This window comes from Colius striatus, chromosome W, assembly GCF_028858725.1.
Source record: "Colius striatus isolate bColStr4 chromosome W, bColStr4.1.hap1, whole genome shotgun sequence".
Taxonomy (NCBI): Eukaryota; Metazoa; Chordata; class Aves; order Coliiformes; family Coliidae; genus Colius; species Colius striatus.
In genome coordinates, this window is record NC_084789.1 from 21,421,103 (window position 1) to 21,442,221 (window position 21,119).

General features: G+C 49.2%; 2 protein-coding genes across 13 annotated transcripts; one reads left to right on the top strand and one right to left on the bottom strand.

Moving 5' to 3' along the window:
• Window positions 1–880: 880 nt before the first annotated feature.
• On the bottom strand, window positions 881–21,021 carry LOC104563882 (STE20 related adaptor alpha). Of its 10 annotated transcripts, none has more exons than XM_062016553.1 (12): window positions 20,883–21,013; window positions 19,513–19,570; window positions 16,635–16,696; window positions 16,378–16,480; window positions 15,175–15,296; window positions 14,933–15,041; window positions 14,730–14,853; window positions 13,665–13,836; window positions 12,658–12,762; window positions 11,956–12,197; window positions 11,177–11,219; window positions 9,789–9,977 (listed from the first exon to the last, which is right to left on the bottom strand). In XM_062016553.1, the coding sequence occupies exons 4-12, from the start codon at window positions 16,427–16,429 to the stop codon at window positions 9,825–9,827; spliced, it is 1,122 nt and encodes a 373-aa protein (XP_061872537.1). In that variant the 5' UTR covers window positions 16,430–16,480; window positions 16,635–16,696; window positions 19,513–19,570; window positions 20,883–21,013; the 3' UTR covers window positions 9,789–9,824. The 10 variants fall into 10 exon arrangements, 9 of the variants coding, with proteins under 9 accessions (XP_061872537.1, XP_061872542.1, XP_061872541.1 ...); XM_062016558.1 differs by lacking the exons at window positions 16,635–16,696; window positions 20,883–21,013 and adding exons at window positions 17,950–17,978; window positions 20,600–20,818; XM_062016557.1 differs by lacking the exons at window positions 16,635–16,696; window positions 20,883–21,013 and adding exons at window positions 17,950–17,978; window positions 20,576–20,818.
• Window positions 2,589–10,336, top strand: LOC133628396 (E3 ubiquitin-protein ligase RNF113A-like). 3 transcript variants are annotated; one of them, XM_062016547.1, is made up of 11 exons: window positions 2,589–2,727; window positions 2,876–2,952; window positions 3,047–3,151; window positions 4,952–5,059; window positions 5,295–5,404; window positions 5,540–5,646; window positions 6,148–6,237; window positions 6,702–6,795; window positions 7,333–7,439; window positions 7,742–9,078; window positions 9,668–10,336. In XM_062016547.1, the coding sequence occupies exons 1-10, from the start codon at window positions 2,628–2,630 to the stop codon at window positions 7,831–7,833; spliced, it is 990 nt and encodes a 329-aa protein (XP_061872531.1). In that variant the 5' UTR covers window positions 2,589–2,627; the 3' UTR covers window positions 7,834–9,078; window positions 9,668–10,336. The 3 variants fall into 3 exon arrangements, with proteins under 3 accessions (XP_061872531.1, XP_061872530.1, XP_061872532.1); XM_062016546.1 differs by lacking the exons at window positions 7,333–7,439; window positions 7,742–9,078; window positions 9,668–10,336 and adding an exon at window positions 6,890–7,324; XM_062016548.1 differs by lacking the exons at window positions 2,589–2,727; window positions 2,876–2,952; window positions 7,333–7,439; window positions 7,742–9,078; window positions 9,668–10,336 and adding an exon at window positions 6,890–7,324 and having other exon boundaries at window positions 3,061–3,144.
• Window positions 21,022–21,119: the final 98 nt, after the last annotated feature.

The window sequence follows — 21,119 nt, forward strand, 5'->3', positions numbered from 1 at the left end:
GGAACAAATAGTCTTGTTTGGGCTTCTCCACACAGCCTGGTGCTGCTGGAAAGAGCCAAACACCGACTGGAAACAGCCCAAAGTCTGAGCCTTGAGGCAGGAGTAGGTGATGTTTGTGTGTAGAGGCTGTGTGTGATTCCTCCTTCCCCCCAAAAAAAGCTGATTAAGGGGTTTATGGTGGTGTTTACCGGACAAGGAGACAGCAGTGATATGATTTATCACCTCTGTCACTCTGCATTGGCTAAATAGCATATGGGAAAAAAGGCTTTGCTGCCACTGAGAGCAAATAAAAGAGGAATTTAACTGGAGAGGAAAATGAGCTGATCCAGACATTGGGTATGGTCATGTGTATCACACAGCAGGAGACTGGCAGGGCTGCCAAAGCCAGTGTCCATCTGGGCATGAGGAAGAGCATCCAAAAGCATCCAAGGCATCAGCACGCTGCCCTGAACTGAGGGCAAGCCTGAAGGAAGAGTGTGTGGCATCAATGTGGCAAACGAGTCCCTTCTTCAGGTTTGGTCTGTCTTCTGTCCCATGGGGCTGGGGGCTGGAGGAGGAGAGGATTGGGAGCTCACCCTGTCACTCAGCCATGGGGCATACAGAGAGAGGCCAGCACAGGGCTACCAAGATGCTCAGGGGATGGAACATCTGTGTGAGGAGGAAAGGCTGTGGGACTGTCGTGGTTTGGCCCAGCTAGCACAGCAGCACCACGACAGTCTCTTGCTCGGTGCCCCCATTCACCCCCACCCTCGTTAGGATGGCAGAGGCCCCAGTGAAATGGGAGTAAAAAAGATAAGCAAGGTTGTTGTGGATTGAGACAAGGGCAGGGAGGGCTCACTGCCAATTATGGTTCTGGGCAAAACAGACTCCAGTACTCGACTTAGAGAGGAAAGTAGGAAAGTTTATTCTACAAGAAACAGAACAGAATAAAAGCAAAAAAAAAAAGGGAGTAGGATGATGAGAAAATTACAACCAGCACTTTAAGATCTCCCTCCCCCATCCCTCCTTTCTTCCCGGGCCCAGCTCACTGCTCCCGATATCTCTACCTCCTCCCCCCACAATGGCTCAGGGGGGCAGGGAATGGGGGATGTGGTCAGTCTCTCACAGATGGGCTCTGCTGCTTCTGTCTTCTCAGATGAGGACGACTCCTGGCATTCTTCCCCTGCTCCAACACGGGGTTCCTCCCTCGGAACATAGTCCTTAACAAACTTCTCTGGTGTGGGTTGTTCCCAGCAGCTGCAGCTTCTGCCCATACAGGGTCCCTCACACGGGACACAGTCCTTGGTGAATATCTCTGGCTTGGATTCTTCACCGCGGTTGCAGTTTCTGCAGTTGCAGGGTCCCTCTCTCAGGACAAGGCCTGCTCCGGCCATAGTGATAAAGGGCCCCTACTTCAGAACACGGCCTCCTCTGGCCATAGTCACTGTCCCTGGCTCGGGGCCTTTAATGAAGTGAATCACTGCCCCTGGTCCGGGGTCAGCTTTAGCAAAATAAGTCTGCCCCTGATGCGGGCTCATTATCAAAATGAGTCTCTACCGCTGATGCGGGGTCTTTAAAGAAATGCAAATAAATCTCAGCTTCACCAGTTCTCTCCATAGAATGCAGGGGAGTCTCTGCTCCAGCACACCTCCTCCTCTCTTTCGTCACTGACCTTGGAGTCCGCATGGTTGTTTCTCTCACCGTTCCTACTCCTTGCACCACCACCAGCCAGAAGAAGGAAGAAGGGGCAGAAGAAGGAAAGAAGATGGAGGAAGAAACTTCCCCTTCCGGCTTCTTCTCAAAAAAGTGATTGTGGAGGCGTCTAATTGGCTCAGCCCCAGAAGTGGGTCTGTCTCTGAGCTGGGGAGAGTTGCGAGCAACTTCTTACAGGAGCCATCTTTACAGCCCCTTCCCCCTTACCAGAAAAGGCTGTCATGTCAAACCATGTCAGGGACCTGGGCTGTAGTCTGGAGAAGAGAAGAACAGGCTTATGAGTACCTAAAGGGTGGGTGTCAGGAGGATGGGGGAACACTTTGTTCTGTGGTGGCCGGTGACAGGACAAGAGGTGATGGATAAAAGCTGGAACCCAACCAGTGTCACTGGAACAGGAGGAGAAACTCCTTTGGTGCTGAGCTGAGGGAGCCCTGGCCCAGGCTGCCCAGGGAGGGTGTGGATGCTGCTTGGAGGTCTTCACGACCCACCTGGACACGTTCCTGTGCCCCCTGAGCGAGAGGAACCTGCTTTAGCAGGGGATGAGCTCTGCAGGGGGGTTTGGGGTGGTGCTGGGCTGGGGTCCCATCCTGCACACCCCTCGGAGCGGGCCCGGGGCGATGCTGAGGGGGCTCCTTTGCCCGTTGTTATGGCGACGGGGAAGGCGCCAACAGCCCTGAGGCGACGAAAGGGGGCGGCAGCGAGGGGAACGGCCCTCACCCATCATCACACGGCCGAGAGCAGGAGCCGAGATGCCACCCCGGGGGCGCAGCGTGTGCAGAGGGGAGCGGCCCAGAGAGCCCCGAGGGGGCTTCGTCAGCCCAGGACTCCCTCACCCGACCCCTCCAAGCTCCCGCCTTCATTCTCCCGCCCCGCCGAGTCCTTCCGGCCGCCAGAGGGCGCTGCGCGGCGGCCGCTCCGCCTCAGCGCGCGGCAAGATGGCGGAGGAAGGGCCCGTCTGCGGCTTCGTGTTCAAGAAGCGGGGCCCAGGGGCGGGAAGGGGCCGGCGCAAGCGGCCCAGCAGCGACCAGGAGCGGGGTGAGGGCTGCTGGTGGTGGGGAGGTGGGAGACGGGCCTCGCGGAGGCTGAGCCGGAGCGCTGCGCTGCCCGGTGAAGGGCTTTTCCCCGGCCTTTCCGCCGAGGTGCTGCCTCGGGTTCCCCCTCACTCTGGGCTTTTACCCCTCAGAGAGCAGCGGTGAGGAGAGCAGCACGGTGGTGAGGAAGGAACGGCGGCGGGATACTCCTAACCCTATGATTCAGAAGGTAGGGGAAGCCCCTGAGGCATCTGCAGGGGCTGGAGCTGGGTGTGATATGTGAGCTTTCCATCCTTCACGGCTGGTGTTTTGCTGCCCCTCAGACCAGGAGATGCACGAAGGAGAAAGCCACGTATGCACTGAGCAGCAGTGAGGATGAGGATCCAGCGAAGGACATCGGAGTCGCTTACAAATCGACAAGGTCGGCGGTAAGGATAGGGCAGGAATGGGCTTCTGGGCTGTGGGCTCACGTTGGATTGGCTTGAGAGAGACAATTTGCCTCTGTGGGATCAGCTGTTCCTTCTTTTTTATCTATAGATGCATCTTCTTGGCTCTTTCTTAATAGACAAAGCACTTTGTCACAGAGTGATAGAATCACAGGATGGTGGGGGGTGGAAGGGATCTCCAGAGCTCATCCCCTGCTAAAGCAGATTCCCCTCGATCAGGGGGCCCAGGTAGGTTTGAGAACCTCGTGAGAAGGAGCCTCCACACCCTCCCTGGGCAGCCTGGGCCAGGGCTCCCTCAGTTCAACACCAAACAAGTTTCTCCTCCTGTTCCAGTAGAGTCTTTTGTGTTCCAGCTTTTATCTGTTACCCCTTGTCCTGGCACTAGATACTACAACAGAAAAGTGTCTCCCCATCCTCCTGACACCCACCTTGTGTTAGGTTTATTCTCCTGCTACCTCCTCCATCCTCAGGAGACATCTAAGTTTGGCCTTTCCCTCTTAGAGGTGAGAATTAAAATGCCAAGATGCCACTGGAGTTGCCCAAAGTCACCCAAAACCATTCAGGAGAGGGAGCACTTGAATCAGGTGAATTCAAGGTGGATTAGAAGGTGTTCCCATCTTTATCCTTGTGACTAGAGGTGGAATAAGACCACCAGAGAGACAGAGATGATTGTTTTCTTGGGATTGATATCGTGTTCTGGGTGTCCTGTTACCATCTAGAGCGGAGAGACATCAGTTGTGAAGGTTTGAGCATTCCAATTGCTCTTCTCACTAGATTTGTCTCTTGATGCAGTGAGGTTTTGCCCATTAGTAGGAGCTTGGGCAGGATTAAAAGCAGATAGCAACACATCTTCCTCTTCAGACCTATTTCTTTATTCTTTGTACTCACATTAGAGATGAAGAGGAGTATAAGCTGCTGTAATTATTTCCTCCTTCGATTGGGCAGCATATTGTTAACCCTCAGTGCTGCAAGGGAACAGGAGAGAGGACAACTTTGAAGCTGCAGAAGCTTTTGGCACCTAAGCTGAGTTTGGTTCTCTTCTCTTCAGTAACAAAGTGACAGGACAAGAGGAAATGGGCTCAAGTTGCACCAGGGGAGGTTGAGATTTAAGCTGAGGAAGAACTTTTTCCCCGAGGGGATTGTCAGACACTGTCCCAGGGAGTCCCCAGCCCTGGAGGGATGCCAAAGATACACAGATGAGGTGCTGAGGGCCATGAGTTAGTGGTAGGGCTTGGACTCTATGAGTTTAAAGCTCTTTTCCAATCCAAGTGCCTCTGGTTTTAACAGAGGCTGGCTGTAATGAGTCTTTGGTTTGTGTGCAGCTGTTCCTGGAGCTCTGCTAAAGCCTGGGAATAGGTGTCTCTGTTCAGGTCATTACAAGAGGAATTTAAAGCAGATGAGTGGATTAAAAGTGAACGTGGGGCACCCACAATTGGGTTCAAAAGTGGGACACAACATCCTGGGCGTGGGTGAGACTGGCTGATGGGGAAAGGTTTGAACCCAGGAGAGCTGAGTTCAGCTTCCAGTGAAGCTGGAAGTAAGGATCAAGTGTTTCTGACTCTGCAGCCTCAAAGGTGGGAGAGGTGGGGAATGAACACTGACCTGGGCAAGCACTAGCCCAGGAGGGGAGGATTCTCACTGGCACGTGCAAAGCCAGGTAGAAGCTCCAACAGCCCATGTCTAGTGCTTAGTCTATGCCCAACCCCTTCAGATAGCCAAGGCAGCTCTTGTCTAGGTTTTCTCTTTGCTCTTTTCACAAGTTTTTATTGTGTTTTTTTCCAGAAACCTGTTGGCCCAGAAGACATGGGAGCCACAGCAGTGTATGAACTGGACACAGAGAAGGAGAAGGATGCTCAGGCCATCTTTGAACGTAGCCAGAAAATCCAGGAGGTGAGTTTAGCCTTGCTCTGCAAGCCCTGATGTTCTGCAGCAGGAATATCTGCACCTCAAGAAGAGTTTGAATCTCTTCCTCCCTGGAAATTTGAGAAGTCAAGAGTTTAACCCCTTGCAAAGAAAGGGATTTTTCTGGCTTTCTTAAGGAAGGAAGGGCTGGGAATGGAGACTGGTGAAAGCTGTGTCATGAAGCATTCCTGACCTTTATTCTTCTTTCTTTTTGCTTTCTTAGGAGCTGAGAGGAAAGGAAGATGATAAAATTTACCGTGGTATTAACAACTACCAGAAGTATGTGAAGCCCAAGGACACGTCTATGGGAAATGCCTCTTCAGGAATGGTCAGGTAGGTTGGGAATGAACCTCAGAGGAGCTCAGGCATCATCCCCAAAGCCCTTGAGCTTTGTAGTTTGTGTCGTTTCTGGTTGATTCTGTCCAGGGCCCTCCCCCAGCTCACCTGAGCCTTCTCCCACCCTTTCAGGAAAGGCCCCATCCGTGCTCCAGAGCATTTGAGGGCCACAGTCCGATGGGACTATCAGCCTGACATCTGCAAAGACTACAAAGAGACTGGGTTCTGTGGCTTTGGAGGTGAGTGAATCTCAAAAAGAACTGAAAGGGGATCCAATCCAGCTTGTGATCCTGTGCCTGACAGGCCACCTGTATGCAAAGCTGCTGTGTGTGATGCTGTTGGCAAAGCTGTTTCATGGGGAGCTTCTCATCCTTTGTGTCAGCCCACTGAGGAATGGGATTATCTGCTCCTGTGGCACTGTCACACATGAGTGTGATCACACAATCCCACAGTGGTGGGGCTTGGAAAGGGACCTCCAGAGGTACTTAGAAGTGTTGATGAGGACCCCTCTCAGCTTTCTGTTCTCCAGCCTCAGGTCCTACAGCCTTTCCTCATAAGCAAAGCTCTTCCAACCCCCTGATCCTCATGGCCCGTCACCCCAAGATGGGTCATGTGCCATCTCCAGGAGCTTTGGGGAAGCAATCTGGCTTCCCCTTCTGCTGGGCAAAAGCTCAGGTCTCCTGTTAACCCTTCCCCCTCTACAGCCTGGCTCTTAATTCTTCTTCCTCTGTGCTTCTCAGACAGCTGCAAATTCCTCCACGACCGCTCTGACTACAAACACGGCTGGCAGATCGAACGGGAGCTGGACGAGGGTTGCTACGGAGTCAATGGTACAGCAGCACCCCCTGCTGCCCCTTTCCCTAGCTGAGGGTCCTGATTTTAGAGGGGGATATCAGCTCACTAACTGCAGTGGGCCATGGCTCAAATTGATGTTAGACACAATAGATTCTGCATTGCAGAACTGGGGATTACCTTAGCAGCTGGTTTTGGAAGCAAAGGGAAAAAGAGGAGAGGGCTGGAGGGTTGTGTCTCTTTATAGCAGCGAGTGGGTGAGGGAGGAAAGGATTTGCTCTTGTGAGATGAGCAACAGGCACACTGGATTCTTAGACCTAATTATGTCTCAGTCCCACACGTGTTACTGACATCAGCAACACCCAGATGCCAGAGCAATTTGCTATTGTTTCCAGCAAAGATTTAATCCTCTCTCCATGTTCAGTATTTGAAGCCCCGTGCAGGAGCTGGGCTGGCTGCCTCTGCTTTGGGTTCTAGGGTTGCTTAACTTTCTCTTCTACAGAAGATGAAAACTATGAGGTGAGCAGTGATGAGGAGGATATGCCTTTCAAATGCTTCATCTGCAGAAGTTCTTTCAAGAATCCCGTGGTCACCAAGTAAGTGGGTTGGGCAAGAGGAAGCAAAGTGTCTGCTGGTGTGGTGGGTTTTTTGGTGAGTGGGGAAGTCTGTACTAACCAGGGACTCTCTCAGCTGCAGCTGGAGCATCTCCTTGGAAGGCATCTCAAGCTTTTATTGTCCAAACACCATGGCTGTTGCCTCATTCCATCATCTTTCCCCTTGTTTTTTATGCCTTTGGTTCCTCCTGGGCACTGAATGGCAACTCTGCCCTAGCATGAGCAGAGCAACAGAAGTGTGGGGAAGGCAGAGTCTGGCAAGGGGTGAGGAGGAGATCAGGGGCAGCAGGGATGCCCCACACTGCTGGCTGCCTTCCCTGGGTTACCTGATGTCTGGAAGAGCTCAGGGGTGGCTGTGCCACTGTTCCACAGCAGTGAGTGATGCCGAAACACCCTTCCTGGGGTCAATCTTGCAGAGGAAGCTCTGCATGCACCTCTCTTCTGCATCCCCTGAGGACATAGCTATTTCTAACTCCTAGGCACAGGGATGGGCAGTGTGGCATGTGTTTATCTCCTCAGGTGCAGGCACTACTTCTGTGAGAGCTGTGCCCTCCAGCACTATCGCAAATCCCAGCGCTGCTACGTCTGTGATAAACAAACCAACGGCGTCTTCAACCCCGCCAAAGGTAACGGGCAGCGGCGGGGGAGGGAGGGAAGGAAGGAAGGAGGAGCCTTTCCCAGGCTTTGAGCTCCTCCTAGTGCCAGCACGCACCGGCTCCCGGCCTGGAGGGGAGTTCCAAAGGCCATGGGAGGGAGTGTGGGCAGAGCTTGGCTGAGGTTGTAGTTGCAACCCTGATGGATCTAGAGCTGGGAGAAGTGATGTGGGAGCTCCTTTTGAGTCTTGGCAGCTGCCCTGGTGTGTTTACAGGACCAGGATTGGTGTAGGACAGCTTAGTCTCTCATCCTGCCTCTTCCCTGTTTTTTTCAGAGCTCATGGCAAAACTGGAGAAACACAAAGCAGAGGAAGAAGAAGAAGAGGAGCAGCGGCAGCATTCAGACACCAGAGAGGCTCCCCAATAGCAGAACACTTTGTTTTTTTGTATCTAGATAAATAAAGCTTTCATGGGGGAGTTAAAAAACCACCCTCCCAGCAGCTGTTTGTATCTAACCAGCAGCTCCTGCCTGTGCTGGACTCAGCTGTGTGAGCTGAGCCAGGAGCCAGAGCAGATAAGGTCAGACTCCAGCAGCACCATCCCCTATGTTTGGTTACTTCATCACTTTTTTTTTCTGATCAAGGTGCTGCTGTTTCACTAACTTGACACTGTCCCTGCTGCTTTGAGCATCAAGCCAGCTCAGACGTCATGTTTGTGATCTCTGAGCACAGAGGGAGCTGAAAGGGAAGAGGATGAGAAATAGCTTGTACTGAGTTCATCCTTCACCCTAAAAATGCCAACTTAGGGGGAAAGCAGCCTGGGAGTGCTGCAGTTCTTGGGGATTTAGTGGAGCTCAGTGTGTTCCCTCCTGTCTTTGCCTGCTTTTTGCTTCTTATTGTTCACAAGAGGCTTAGAACTGCAGTGGGCAACACCTCCTGAATCACCCCACACCTCCCGGATCGCCCCTCTTGGGTGAGGAAACCCAACAGCAGCAATCTCTCACTAACTCAGCCCTCAGTATTCATGTTGGGAGTTGGACTCTGGCTTTTTTTTCCCCTTCTCTAAGTACCAACACTTCAGTCCCTGTCCAGAATGAAAGATTCTCACAAGCTGCAGCCTTCAAGCTAGAAAATGAAGTGCCTTAAGGAAGGAAATGAGTTCAAAGTCTGCACCACAAGCCTGTGGCATCATTTGGGACCTTCTGCAGCATCTTCTAGCACCAGCAGACTTTAAAAAACAACAACTTCAGAAAGAGTTTGTTTTGGCAAAAAAAATACACCCCAAACCCAACCCTGGAATAACAAACTGGGGCTTCAAGTACAGTTTATAAATATAAGGACCTGTTGGCAGCACCACTGTTGCCATCCCTCACACCTCCAGGATTGGATTCTCAGTGCTTCACTAAAGTAGTAGAAAGACATCAAGCACCTCCAGTCCTTGGAAAGGGTTAAACTAAAAGCCTTAAATCCACCTCCAAAAGCCAGACAACCATGGAAGAGCTGCTGCAGCAGCAGGATGGTCACAGCCACCAATCAAGAGGAGGAAGCTTTTAGCTGGGCAGTGGGGGAAGGCTGAACAGCAAAGGAGAGATAATTCTGTACAGGATGTTCAAGGGAGTTGTGAGCAAGAGGATTTCACATCAAAGTCAGCTTGGTTTATCCTCAGGGCCAGGGTAAGTCACTGAACAAGCTGGTGAGTGTCAGGGGCTGTGAAACCAGCCCAGTTCATGGAAGGAGGGGGGGAAAAAAATGGGCTGCAGTGCCCTGTCTGACTCGGAGGAGTCTTCAAAAGCTCTCTCTAGCACTGAAAGAGAAGCAGCCCAGTGGTACAGAGCAATGCCCAATGCAGCAAGTGTGCCTGGAAGGGAATGGGCTTTCATCTCCCCTTTTCCATCACAAAGCACTGACAAAGAACATCATCATCCCTTTTTTTCCCCCATCCTAGAACTTGTCCTGTGCCAACACTGTAACAGTAATTGGAGTAGCTCGAAGAGAATGCCCAAAATTAAGAGCTGCCTCTCCCTCCCCTTCACTCTAAGGCACCCTTAAAAGAGAAAGAACCAAAGAGGGGAGGATGATGCAACATTCAACCGTGAGAGGAGGAAGCCAGTGATTTCTTTTTTTAGAACAACATAAATAAGGGCTAAAACAGACTCAACCCCATCTCAGTGATCTACCTGTGCTCAGCTGCATGAAGTCGGTGCTCTTGGTCCTTAGGGGTTGTTCCTTTCCCAGTTCAGGTCTGGCCTTTTTTGTTTTCAGGTTACTGAAGTAAACAGGCAGTTGCAAAGTTCCTTCCCAAGGACCTGTAAACTCTTCTACGTGCAACATTCGTCATCTTTGATGAACAGGACCAATAAATTACAATGTCCACAACCAGGTAATAAGTCTCTGGTGGGGTTGCTTTTTTTTCCCCCCTCTAGAATTCCCAGTCATCCACATCTAGCTGCTCCAGGTTTGACACCAGCCCAAAAATGCCACTGGGATCCTGAGGCCATGTCCCTTCAAAGTTGGTGATGGGAGTGACGGGGCGCAGCAGCTCGGGCAGCGCTTCGGACACACGGTGCTTGATCTGCAGCCAGAGGAGAGAAAAGCGGCTGCTGAAATGCTTCCCCCAAGGGCTGCCCCTCAAAGCCAGCACCACTCTGGGTCGGTACAAGCTGAAAGGAAGAAGGCAGCTTTCTCTTTTCCCCCTCACCCTGCACTGAGGGTTTGCATCGAATCACAGAATGATGATGGTTGGAAAAGATCTTCATAATCGAGTCACAGGATGGTTGGGGTTGGAAGGGCCTCCAGAGCTCATCCAGCCCAAGCTCCTGCTAAAGCAGGTTCCCCTCCATCAGGGGGCACAGAAACATGTCCAAGTGGGTTTGGAAACCTCCAGAGAAGGAGCCTCCACACCCTCCCTGGGCAGCTTGGGCCAGGGTCCCTCACACTCACAGTAAAGAAGTTTTTCCTTGTGTTTAAGTGGAACTGTTTGTCTTCCAGCTTCATCCCATCACCCCTTGTCCTGTCACTGGACACTACAAAGTGTTGTCCCATCCCCTTGACATCTACTTTTCGAATACCTTTAATGAGCTCCCCCCTCAGTCTCCTCCAGACTAAACAGCCCCAGGGCCCACAGCCTTTCCTCAGCAGGAAGATGCTCCAGTGCCCTGAGCATCTTGGGGGCCCTGTGCTGGCCTCTCTCCAGCACTTCCCTGTCCCTCTGCAGCTGGGGAGCCCACAACTGGACACAGGACTCCAGATGAGGCCTCAGCATATATGGCAGAGCAGAGGGGGAGCAGAATCTCCCTGGCCCTGCTTCCCACACTTCTTGATGCCTCCCAGGATGCCATTGGCCAGCTCCTGTCCTCACACTGCCAGGCCCATCACTAACTCTTGGCTCTCAGCACCTCAGCTGTGTGCCTTAATAGACCAGCACCTTGTCATAGAATGGCTGGGGTTGGAAGGGCCTCCAGAGCTCATCCAGCCCAAGCTCCTGCTAAAGCAGGTTCCCCTCCATCAGGGGGCACAGAAACATGTCCAAGTGGGTTTGGAAACCTCCAGAGAAAGGAGCCTCCACACCCTCCCTGGGCAGCCTGGGCCATCCACCTCCCAGGAGAACATGAACATCACCAAGCTGCACTAGGAGTGTAGCAAACTAACTTCATTCTTTGAGATGACAGAAAATACAATTTGACATTCCCACCCTCAAGTTCAGTGATGCACCAAGACACCAACTACAGAGGAACCAGTGTTTTTGCCTTGCAGATGAAATGAGTTCCTTACCTGCTTGAAAAAGGGGTGAGTCAACAGAGTGCCTGCGCTCGGCCTGGAGAAGGGAATAAAACAAGCACACGACCCCTCATTAGTGTTTAAAGTCAGGTGGGGGGTGGTGGAAGAAAGAAAAGCCCAGGGTTCATCCTCCTTCCCCTCTCTCAGCAATCTCCCTGTTGTAATCAGTACTGCTGTTTCATTATGTTCAGGTGATGTTTGATGTTCAACCTTCTGCATAAGTCACCTACTTACAGACCCCAGCACTTGGTCAAAGGGACAGTTTCTGAACGGTGTGGCACGCTACAGAAGTTCATTGTGGCTTAAAGACAACCTTGTGCTTATTCCAGAGAATACAGCTCTCCATCACTTCATAGAATCACAGAATGGTGGGGGTTGGAAGGGAGCTATAGAGATCATCCAGCCCAACCTCCCTGCTAAAGCAGGTCCCACAGGAAAGTGTCCATCCATCATTCTTAACTTCTCATCCTCATTTTCAACAGCAGACACTGACAGGAATGGAAACTGGGTAAACCAGTCTCCCAGAGAGCAGAAATTCAAGTTGTTTATTCTCCTGATGTGTAACACCACTCTTAACTCCTCAAAGAGCCTTGCTTCCAGAAAGTCCTCAAAGCCTTAACACTGCTCATTTTCCATCCTTGGATTGTTCCTCTCAACCTATGAAGCATATCCTAACTGCTCTATGCTTTTGGAAGGAAAACTAAGGGTTTCTTAAACTAAGGCCCTTAGAATAGTGTGAAGGTCTGTGAGGAGCAGCTTTACTTGGGCCTTACCTGAAATCAGGGTTCCTCTGCAGACATTGCTCTACAAAGTTGTGGAAGTAGGTGGAGAAGGTCCGAAGGTAGGGGTGCAGGCTTGGCTCCCCGTTGGCTGCTCTCACATTGCTGGTGGCCATGCTCTCAGCCATCCCATAATTAGCACTTGAACGGGAGGTTTTCATACTCAGCTCATCAGCAGGGATGGTGGTGGTGTCCAGAAGACAGGGAACAGTCCCATTCATCTTCTCCAGGAGCATCTGGAAGAGAAAGGATGGATGGAACATCACACAGACAAAGGCCAGATAGTTGAAATGCCCCATTCAGGGAGGTATGGCAGCCTTTTGGCTTCACATCCCAGTGCAGCAAAGCAGTTCCACATGCCAGGATGAAGGATGAGAAAGGAAAGGCTTTCATAGAATCATTTTGAAAAGATCTTGAAGCTCCTGGAGTCCATGGCCCTCAGCACCTCAGCTATGTGCCTTTACAGTCTCTCCAGGGACTGGGATTCCCTCACCTCCCTGGGCAGCCTGTTTCAATGCTTAACAACCCCCTCAGGGAAAAAGTTCTTCCTCAGCTCCAATCTAAACCTCCCCTGAGGCAACTTGAGGCCATTTCCTCTTGTCCTATAATTCATTAGTGGAGAAATCAACCTCCACCTCCCTCCAACCCTTTTTCAGGTAGCTGTAGAGAGGGTTCATACATCCTTTCAGACCTTACCTGAGTAGAAGCCATGTCTTTAAATGGTACATGTCCATTTGCCAGCTCACAGGCTGTTATCCCCACGCTGTAGATGTCAGATTTTGCATCATAACCTTGCAGATTCTAGATGAGAAAGCAAAATCAGCCTTGGGATTGTTGCAGATACACAATTATTTTAATTAACATCATCACAATAAGTAGTTAAGCACTTGTTAATCACCTAGTAATAGTTCAATCAATTAGCTAAGCACTTGCAAATAACTCAAACACCTATTGATTAAGTAAGTATTCATTTGAATGAGGATCAAACTGCAAGAGTTACATACCACACCTGATAGGGACCTGTTACCTTAGAAGTGCCTGCTTATCTGCATTCCTGTGTAGATAAGTTTTTCCATCAACAGGATTACATGGGCAATACCCAAAGGGGGGGGGGGGTGGTGGTGTCAATGTGTACAACAGCAAAGCCAAATGATCAGAGCAGAAATAGTACAAGTTGAATATAAGCTGGTTTGTTGTGGTGCTGGGGTTTCTGTTTGTTAAAACACAACTGAGGGTAACGTTTATTTGACTGAAATCAGCCAGCTGGTAGGGATGGCATCTACCTTTGGGGAACTGGGATCTAAAGGAACAATTTGCTAATGGGAGAATCTGCAGAGGTGCCTACAAGAAAAGTATTTAATCTAATAGATCAGATTCTACCCACTTGCCCTGTGCCCACCCCAAATGTGTTTCCTTTAGCCTCTCCCCTTATGTTCACTTTTTTTTCTGGAGGGAAAGTAAAGACAATGTTTTAACATGGGCTTCTCAGCAATTGCTCCTTTTGATAGAAGCAATTTGATACAGCTTCCCCTTGCCAGGGATCACCGGTTTTAAGGTAAAATAGATAGGAAAAAAAAGGACAAGAGCTCACCAGGAGGAAACACAACCCTTGTTGTGGCCACCCCCACACCCCTGACTATGCCTTAAGAACTCAGGAAATTATAGAGATCTCACTAAAAACTGGCAGTGTTCTTCAAACAAACCTGCTGCAAGACTTCAGGACTGAGCCAAGGCAGGACTTTGATGCTGTATTTGGGAAAGTCATGAACAACTTTGAGCCGTTGCCCGTGGTTGATCATGCTGAGGTTGCTTCGCAGGCCGGAGAGGTACACTTTGCCATCCACAGAGATCAGGATGTGGCTGGCTTTAACACTCCTGAAAGCAAGGAAAAAAAACAAGTCAGGTTCTCTGGTTTCAAAGGAATTAAGTCCTTCCCAGCTTACTCAGGAGGATTCAGTGGGAAAAAGTACTACGAAGGAGTTATGGGTAAGCTGAATTCCTTTTACAGCATGTGGAATAAAACAAGATGTAGTAACTATTAACCTAGAGTTTACCCTCACAACAGAGGGATGTATCAGAGGAGAGGGAAAACATGCTAAGAAGTGGAGACAGGGACTTAGAAAGAAGTTGTAGTACTAAACAGAAACAAAGTGAGACTCCCAAGAATCATAGAATGGCAGGGGTTGGAAGGGACCTTTAGAGCTCATCCAGTCCAACTCCCCTGCAGAAGCAGCTCCCACCTAGATCAGGTCACACAGGAACGTGTCCAGGTGGGTTTGAAAACCTCCAGAGAAGGAGCCTTCACATCCTCCCTGGGCAGCCTGGGCCAGAACCATCCTGAATTCTGTGCAAAACCACTTCTACAAGCATGGACAGGACTCTACTCCCCTATTTTGCAGGGTTCCAGTGAATCTTTCTGGGGCAGGAACTAAAGTTATGGACCCAGGACCTTCAAGAGCAAAAGGGCAAATCCTCCCATGGCCCTGTCAGTCTCAGTTTGGAGAGTATCTGAACACTGCAAGTGAGCCTTGTGGGCTGCAACTGTGATTTTTAGCTACACAGTGGTCCTTGGGATAAGCTTGTTGCACAGTGAAACTTTCATCAAATGATATCATGATTAATATCCCACGTATCAAACTGACTTGATCTAAACAGCAAAGTAATACAAAGCTTGCTCATGTGCTCCACATCTCTCCCGACTATCCACTCTGCTCTGATGCTGAGCAGGATTTCTGCAACACAAGAAAAAAGGATGACTGGTTTATCACCTATGTACATAGCCCATATGGTGGATGTAGTCCAGTGCTTTGAGTACACCTTGGAGGATGTATGCAATGGCCAGTTCACTCATTCCATCCATGAAATGGGTACAGATTAAATCTTTTGCAGAACCTGAAAAGAAACAAACCACCTGTTAAATTGAATTTCACAGAATATGATGATCAGACAAAGGTATTCCCTCTGCACCTACCGTAGGCCATGAAAGATGTCACCACCCACAGCTCGTTGTCAGCTATGAAAGTTGCTTTGTATGGCACGATGTTAGGGTGGTTGAAGAGTTTGGAAACATGGAGTTCCCCCTAAAAGTAAAGAAAAGGTTACTTCGATTCAATTTAGTAAATATAGAAATAGGGATATAGTATTGAGAAAGCACTGCTCTTGCTATCTGTCCTCTCCTAAAGTTTCATTATGGTACAAAGGGATTTGTGTTACCTGCAAGAACGTGACCATTTCATTGGTGCAAGCCTCCAGGTTCACTCTTCTGACTGTGACATACCCTCCTGTGGGTTTATACCTAGCCAGGTTCACCACCATTAAATCTTCAAAGCCTCTGCCTGAAAGAAAAAGGCATTAGAGCTTCAGCAATACTTCTGGAACCACACACTTCTGGACAACTCCTCCATTCCTTGACCTTTAAATAATCTTCACACTCATTGACTGAAACTATTTTTGGCCCCCATGAAAAAGATTACTGTTCCATCAAACACTGCCTTCCTTGACATCCAGAGAAATCCTCCCAGCCAGGAATATGAACTTCCAGGTTCAGAACTGAGATAGAAATTATTAGATTTGCAGTCCCATCGAGGACAGGGAGAGGGTTTCAGGCTGCTTCTGCTGACTTTGTACTTCACACTCAGTATCATTATGCCACCACAGGCCTCTTTCAGTTGGAAGCCTTTGGGATGGGCATCTTATGTGTTTTTTATTAAAGCAAACATAAAAATCAAAGAGGACAGAAACACAGAATCTCAAGGGCTGGAAGGGACCTCAAAAGATCATCTAGTCCCACTCCCCTGCCAGAACAGCACCACCTAGAGTAGGGCACACAGGAACTCATCCAGCTGGGTTGGAATGTCTCCAGAGAAGGAGACTCCACAGCCCATCTGGGCAGCCCCTTCCAGTGCTCCCTCAGCTCAACAGGGAAGAAATTCTGCCTTGTGTTGCTTTGGAACCTCTTCTGTTCCAGCTTGTACCCATTGCCCCTTGTCCTATCATTGGCCATCACTGAGCACAGCCTGGCTCCAGCCTCCTCACACCCACCCTTGATGTGTTTGTAACATGAATGAGGTCACCCCTCAGGCTCCTCTTCTCCAAGCTGCAGAGCCCCAGCTCCCTCAGCCTTTCAGCACAAGGGAGATGCTCCACTTCCTTCAGCATCTCTGTGGCCCTGCACTGAACTCTCTCCAGCAGCTCCCTGTCCTTCTGGAACTGAGGGGCCCAGCACTGGACACAATATTCCAGGTGCAGCCTCAGGAGGGCAGAGCAGAGGGGGAGCAGTTTTGGATTGACATCTCAGTGCTCCTTATTAAAGCAATCTAAAAGCAGCAATCAATCAAGAAGAAGCCAAGTAATTAGCACAAGTTCTTTTCTCCTCAAAGCAGGCTTCTGATCCTCCAATCTATAAGCAGTTATTACCTATGATAGTGAGCAACTCATAACAGCTGCTGTCTGGTAGGAAGTTGCTCATGGTGTCCCTTTTAGGGGAAGAAGCTATCGACTCGGAGCTCGCTTCATTTGTCTGGGGGGGGGAAAAACAAAACCATCAAGTCAGATCAAAAGAAATGATCACATGCTGGAAAAAAACCATCATCTGCTCCTTCCTACAATCATATACCTCATATGACAGTGAGTGAATATAGAAGAGAGAGTTTAATTGCTGTTACAATGGTTACCGATCAATTGAAATCCAGGAGATGCCTCATTTCAGAAGATCCAGACATCTGTGTTTCAAGCCCTGTAACAGGTAGTTTCTTAATTACTGCAAGCTCCCATTTCTTTAGGAATATTTGGATGAGGCCAGTCACTATTCCCCAGGATAGTTTAAGTACTACCTTTCTCCCCCGAATTACAAAGCTTCTTACTCCGCCATTCTCTTGCCTGAGCAAAAGGCCATCTAAGGAAAGCTTCTAATATCAAAAAGCAGCAATCAAGCAAGGCAATTGCACAAGTTCTTTTTTTTACAAAGCAGACTTGTGATCCTCCAGCCCACAAGGCACTATTTTTAGACAGTGAGCAACTCCTAACACTTTCTAGCACTGTGGCAGCCAATATTCCTGGCTAGTGCTGGAGCTTCTGGCTTTCAGCTGCTTGTCTGTGGTAAGGCCACTTAGCTGAATGGTAGAAGTGATGAACCAACTTAAAGATATGAAGATTAGACACACATGAAAAGAAAAGCTTCAAATGAAAGCAAAAACTTAACTGCAAAGCATTAGGTGCTTACAGGAAGTGGGAAAAAAAAACAGAGACCCCACAGCACATAGCATTCTTAAGCCTGTCAGCTTTTCTTCACTACATCTGACAGAAAGCTACCTGCTTTATTTACACATCAATCTTTCCAAGCAGGATTTTGCTTAAACTTCAACATATTTGCAAGTTCTATTTTACCTTCCAACTCCCCTCAAATTTCCAAAGGCAAAGGGAGAGCATCCTAATGGGAAAACAAATTTCTTTAGTGTCTAAGATGAGATTTAGTTCTCTCAAATTTCTAGCACATTAACTCCTCCTGACATTTGGAACTCACTCCAGCTCATTTTTTGTTTCCACTTCATTCTTCATCAACAGCAAATGCCCTTTATCAGACCTTTTCTCATGGTACATGAAGCAGAAAAGGAAATTAGAATTGAGGTGTTCTGAAGGGTTTGGAGGCCTAGTTTTCTCAAGTCCCACAGACTAACCTCTTCCTTTTACTCTAGGAGAGAGTCATAAGAGATTAGCATCACTGGAAAAATCAGGCCCTTGGGAGGCTTGAGGGGAATGAAAACATAAATATAAGAGAGGAAGTTTAAAGCTTTGACTTGTCACCTTTCGTTTAAAAACAACCACACACCAAAATCTCTGCTCCAGGGTGAAACTTGTTTCCACCATTTGTAGAGCTAAATATTGAGATGAAATATAGAACTAAGGTTAAAAGAAAAGAACTCAAAACTTCCACAAGGAATAATCTACATGCAATGAACCACAGCACCACAGCCTGCAAAAGTCACTTACTTTTCTCCAAGAGTCACCCGGAGGCTGCTCTGGAGAAAAGAAATTAATCGTTCACCAGATGTGTGCACATTAAAGAGACAGTTGGAACAACTGAGTAAAATAAGCCTGTGTTGATACTTTTTTGATACCAAATTTATACAACAATTGCTTTCAGACATGTTTAATTTACACATAAGGTTGTAGCATTAAAAAGAATCCAACTGGAGTATGAGGGAATTCAATAGCCAACAGAAATGGCATTTATGCTTTTAATTACAGCTGTAAATGCATTCAAAAATGGCACCTCTACTTTGTTTAAATACAAAAGAAACCATCTAAAGTTTATTTAGAGAAAAATCACAGAATCCCACAACGGTTGGGGTTGGAAGGGTCCTCCACAGCTCATCCAGCCCAATCCCCTGCTAAAGCAGGTTCCCCTTGATCAGGAGGCACAGGAACATGTCCAGGTGGGTTTGGGAACTTGCTGAGAAGGAGCCTCCACACCCTCCCTGGGCAGCCTGGGCCAGGGTCCCTCACCTCAGCACTGAAAGATCTTTTCCTTATGTTTAAATGGAACTTTTGGTGTTCCAGCTTCATCCCATCATCCCTTGACTTGTCACTGGCCACCACAAAAAAAGTGTTGCCCCCTCCTCCTGACATCAACCCTTTAGGTACTTATAAGTGTTACTAAGGTCTCCCCTCTGCCTTCCTCTTCTCCAGATTGAACAGCCCCAGGGCCCACAGCCTTTCCTCAGCAGGAAGATGCTCCAGTGCCCTGAGCATCTTGGTGGCCCTGTGCTGGCCTCTCTCTCGCACTTCCCTGTCCCTCTGCAGCTGGGGAGCCCACAACTGGACACAGGACTCCACATGAGGCCTCAGTAGATGTGGCAGAGCAGAGGGGGAGCAGAACCTCCCTTGCCCTGCTGCCCACACTCTTCTTGATACCCCCAGGATGCCATTGGCTTCTTGCCCACGAGGGCACGTTGCTGCTCATGTTTAATTTGCTGCCCGCTAGAACTCTCGGGTCCTTTTCCATGCAGCTGCTTTCCAGCAGGTTACCCCTTCCTTAGCCTTCTCCCACTCCCCCTGGAAGCTCAAGATCTAGATCTCTTTCCTATGCTCTGATTGCTTTCCATGCACTAGTCAGGAATTCTGTATCCAAGAGGTCAATTTTGGTCATTCTGCACAAAGCAGAAGAGAAATGGCTCCTGCAGGAACATTGGGGAACTATCATCAGTGTTTTAAACCCCATTTTAACTTGGAAACAGGTAATTCATCCTCCCAATCCCAAATCTTACCTTTTGCATAGGAAAAAAAAAATCAGTGGTTATGCAAAGAAATACAGAATGCAGGGTCTGAAAATAGTCCTGCCACCAACATGAAACTGATTTCTAAAGAAACTTGTTAGATCTTAGACAATTGCATCTTAACTTTATATAATGAGTCAGTTGGAATGACCAGATCTGGTGCTACAAGCAGATTTATTCATCTCTTTTACTATAAAGATTCATATTCACCCGCAAATTAGCAGGCCTCACAGCTAAAATATATCTAATAGCATCAACTAGTGAGAGGAAAACTTACCTTCAAACAGTTCAAAGTCTCTTAAGCCCTCAACAATGAACTTTTCAGACACCCACCGCTGAAAGAAAGAAAAATCCCCTCAATAATCAGTTATTTCACCTAGAGACAAGTTTCTTTTCCCCCTCTCCCACAAAAAAACCCATAAGAGAATGAGAATACTTCAAGCCATTCCACAGTGTCTGACACTGATTAGCTGCAATGTCAGTTATATCCTTCCTTCTTGTGCCATTACCATGGCAGGCACACAGGCTGAGATCATTCCAACATGAATTTGTATACATGCACATATAGCAACAACGCTAAGCATGCTACAGCTCCTTTCTATAGGCAAATAAAAGTAGTTTGCTTGGGTGTAATAGGTGTAAAAAAAGCTTTCAACTGGTTTACAACCAGGTGGTGACTTGGAGAACTTTGGTTACACATCAATGGACTGAATGTCAAATTGGAACACAGATGTTTTAAAGCTGTTGTTCTCTTCCAGAATTCATGCTTCAAAGTCACAGCAAGCATTAGGTCATGCAGAATTTGTCTACTTGGTAAAAGGAGTGAAAAAGGAATAAGCTTATGTTGTTTAGTGCAAGGGAAGGCAGTCCTGGAAAGCACTAGAGAGTCTCAAATAGAACAAAAGCATTTTAAGGCATTAAAAGTGGTTTTCTAATATGAAACTTGCTTGCTCAAAGACACAGAATTCAAGACAGATGTTACATTGTGTTTTGCTTTTTAAGCTTAGTTTAGGGGAAAAACCCACACACACAGTAGCAGAAACCGTAGGTGGTGTGAGGCAGAAAGGGATCAGCGTTACGGTGCTTTTTGTTACTTGGGGCAACGTGTGGCCACGCAAAGCTTTGGCACCACACACCAAGGAGACACGGCTATGTGCAAGCAAAGGATTTCAGCGCGAGGTTTGTTGGTTTTGTTGCCCCTCGCCCGCACACCGTATCCTCAGCCTGGTGTTAACGAGGCTCTCAGGTGCTTTGTAGGAGGCCGGCCCCGCCGCGGCTCCTCCCGCGCACACGCGCAAGGCAGGCGGCTAACGAAGGGAAGTAAGGTGTTTAACAGTCACCCTAATCCGCTCGGGTTTACTTACAAGGAAAGACATGGAATCCGCGTGTTTTACCACACGCAGCTCGGGAAGGGACGGAACAACCTGCGGGTACACCACTGGGTCACCTCCTCACAGCCCCGGCACCGGGCGGCGCGCCGAAGAGCGCTCAGCAACCCTCACCTAACCCTCTCGCCACAGGCCTCGCCGGCCTCAGCCGCTCGCCCGGGCAGCCCCGGCGCGGGCTCAGCGGTCTACCCGACCCGTTCCTTCCCCACCCTAGGCCCCGCCGTCCCCTCACCCGCCTCAGCCCGCGGCCGCCGCTTACCGGCAGGAGACGCCGCGCGTGTGACGTCAGTGCGCCGTCACGTGACGAGGAGCGCGCAGCTCGCGGCGCCTCACGTGACGTCACCTCGCGCAGTCCCGAGGCGGGAAGGAGCCGGCGCCATCTTGGGCTGCCTCAGCGGGCGAGGCTTCGCCACCCCATCCCCACACCCCCGCGCCCTCGGGGCCCACACGGCTCTGTCCTTAACAGCAAGGGGTAAATCCTCCATCTGTGCGCACC

Bases quoted from the DNA above. Each gene is read 5' to 3' on its own strand.
- LOC133628396 (XM_062016546.1), top strand. From the start codon at position 2,628: ATGGCGGAGGAAGGGCCCGTCTGCGGCTTCGTGTTCAAGAAGCGGGGC. The intron at 2,953-3,046 runs GTAGGGGAAGCC...GCTGCCCCTCAG, and splicing joins CTAACCCTATGATTCAGAAG to ACCAGGAGATGCACGAAGGA. The intron at 6,238-6,701 runs GTACAGCAGCAC...TCTCTTCTACAG, and splicing joins GGGTTGCTACGGAGTCAATG to AAGATGAAAACTATGAGGTG.
- LOC104563882 (XM_062016557.1), bottom strand. From the start codon at position 20,611: ATGTCTTTCCTTGTAAGTAAACCCGAGCGGATTAGG. The intron at 19,571-20,575 runs GTGACTGTTAAA...TCTTTCTTTCAG, and splicing joins GTAAACCCGAGCGGATTAGG to CGGTGGGTGTCTGAAAAGTT. The intron at 14,854-14,932 runs GTAGGTGCAGAG...GTTTCTTTTCAG, and splicing joins GACATCTTTCATGGCCTACG to GTTCTGCAAAAGATTTAATC.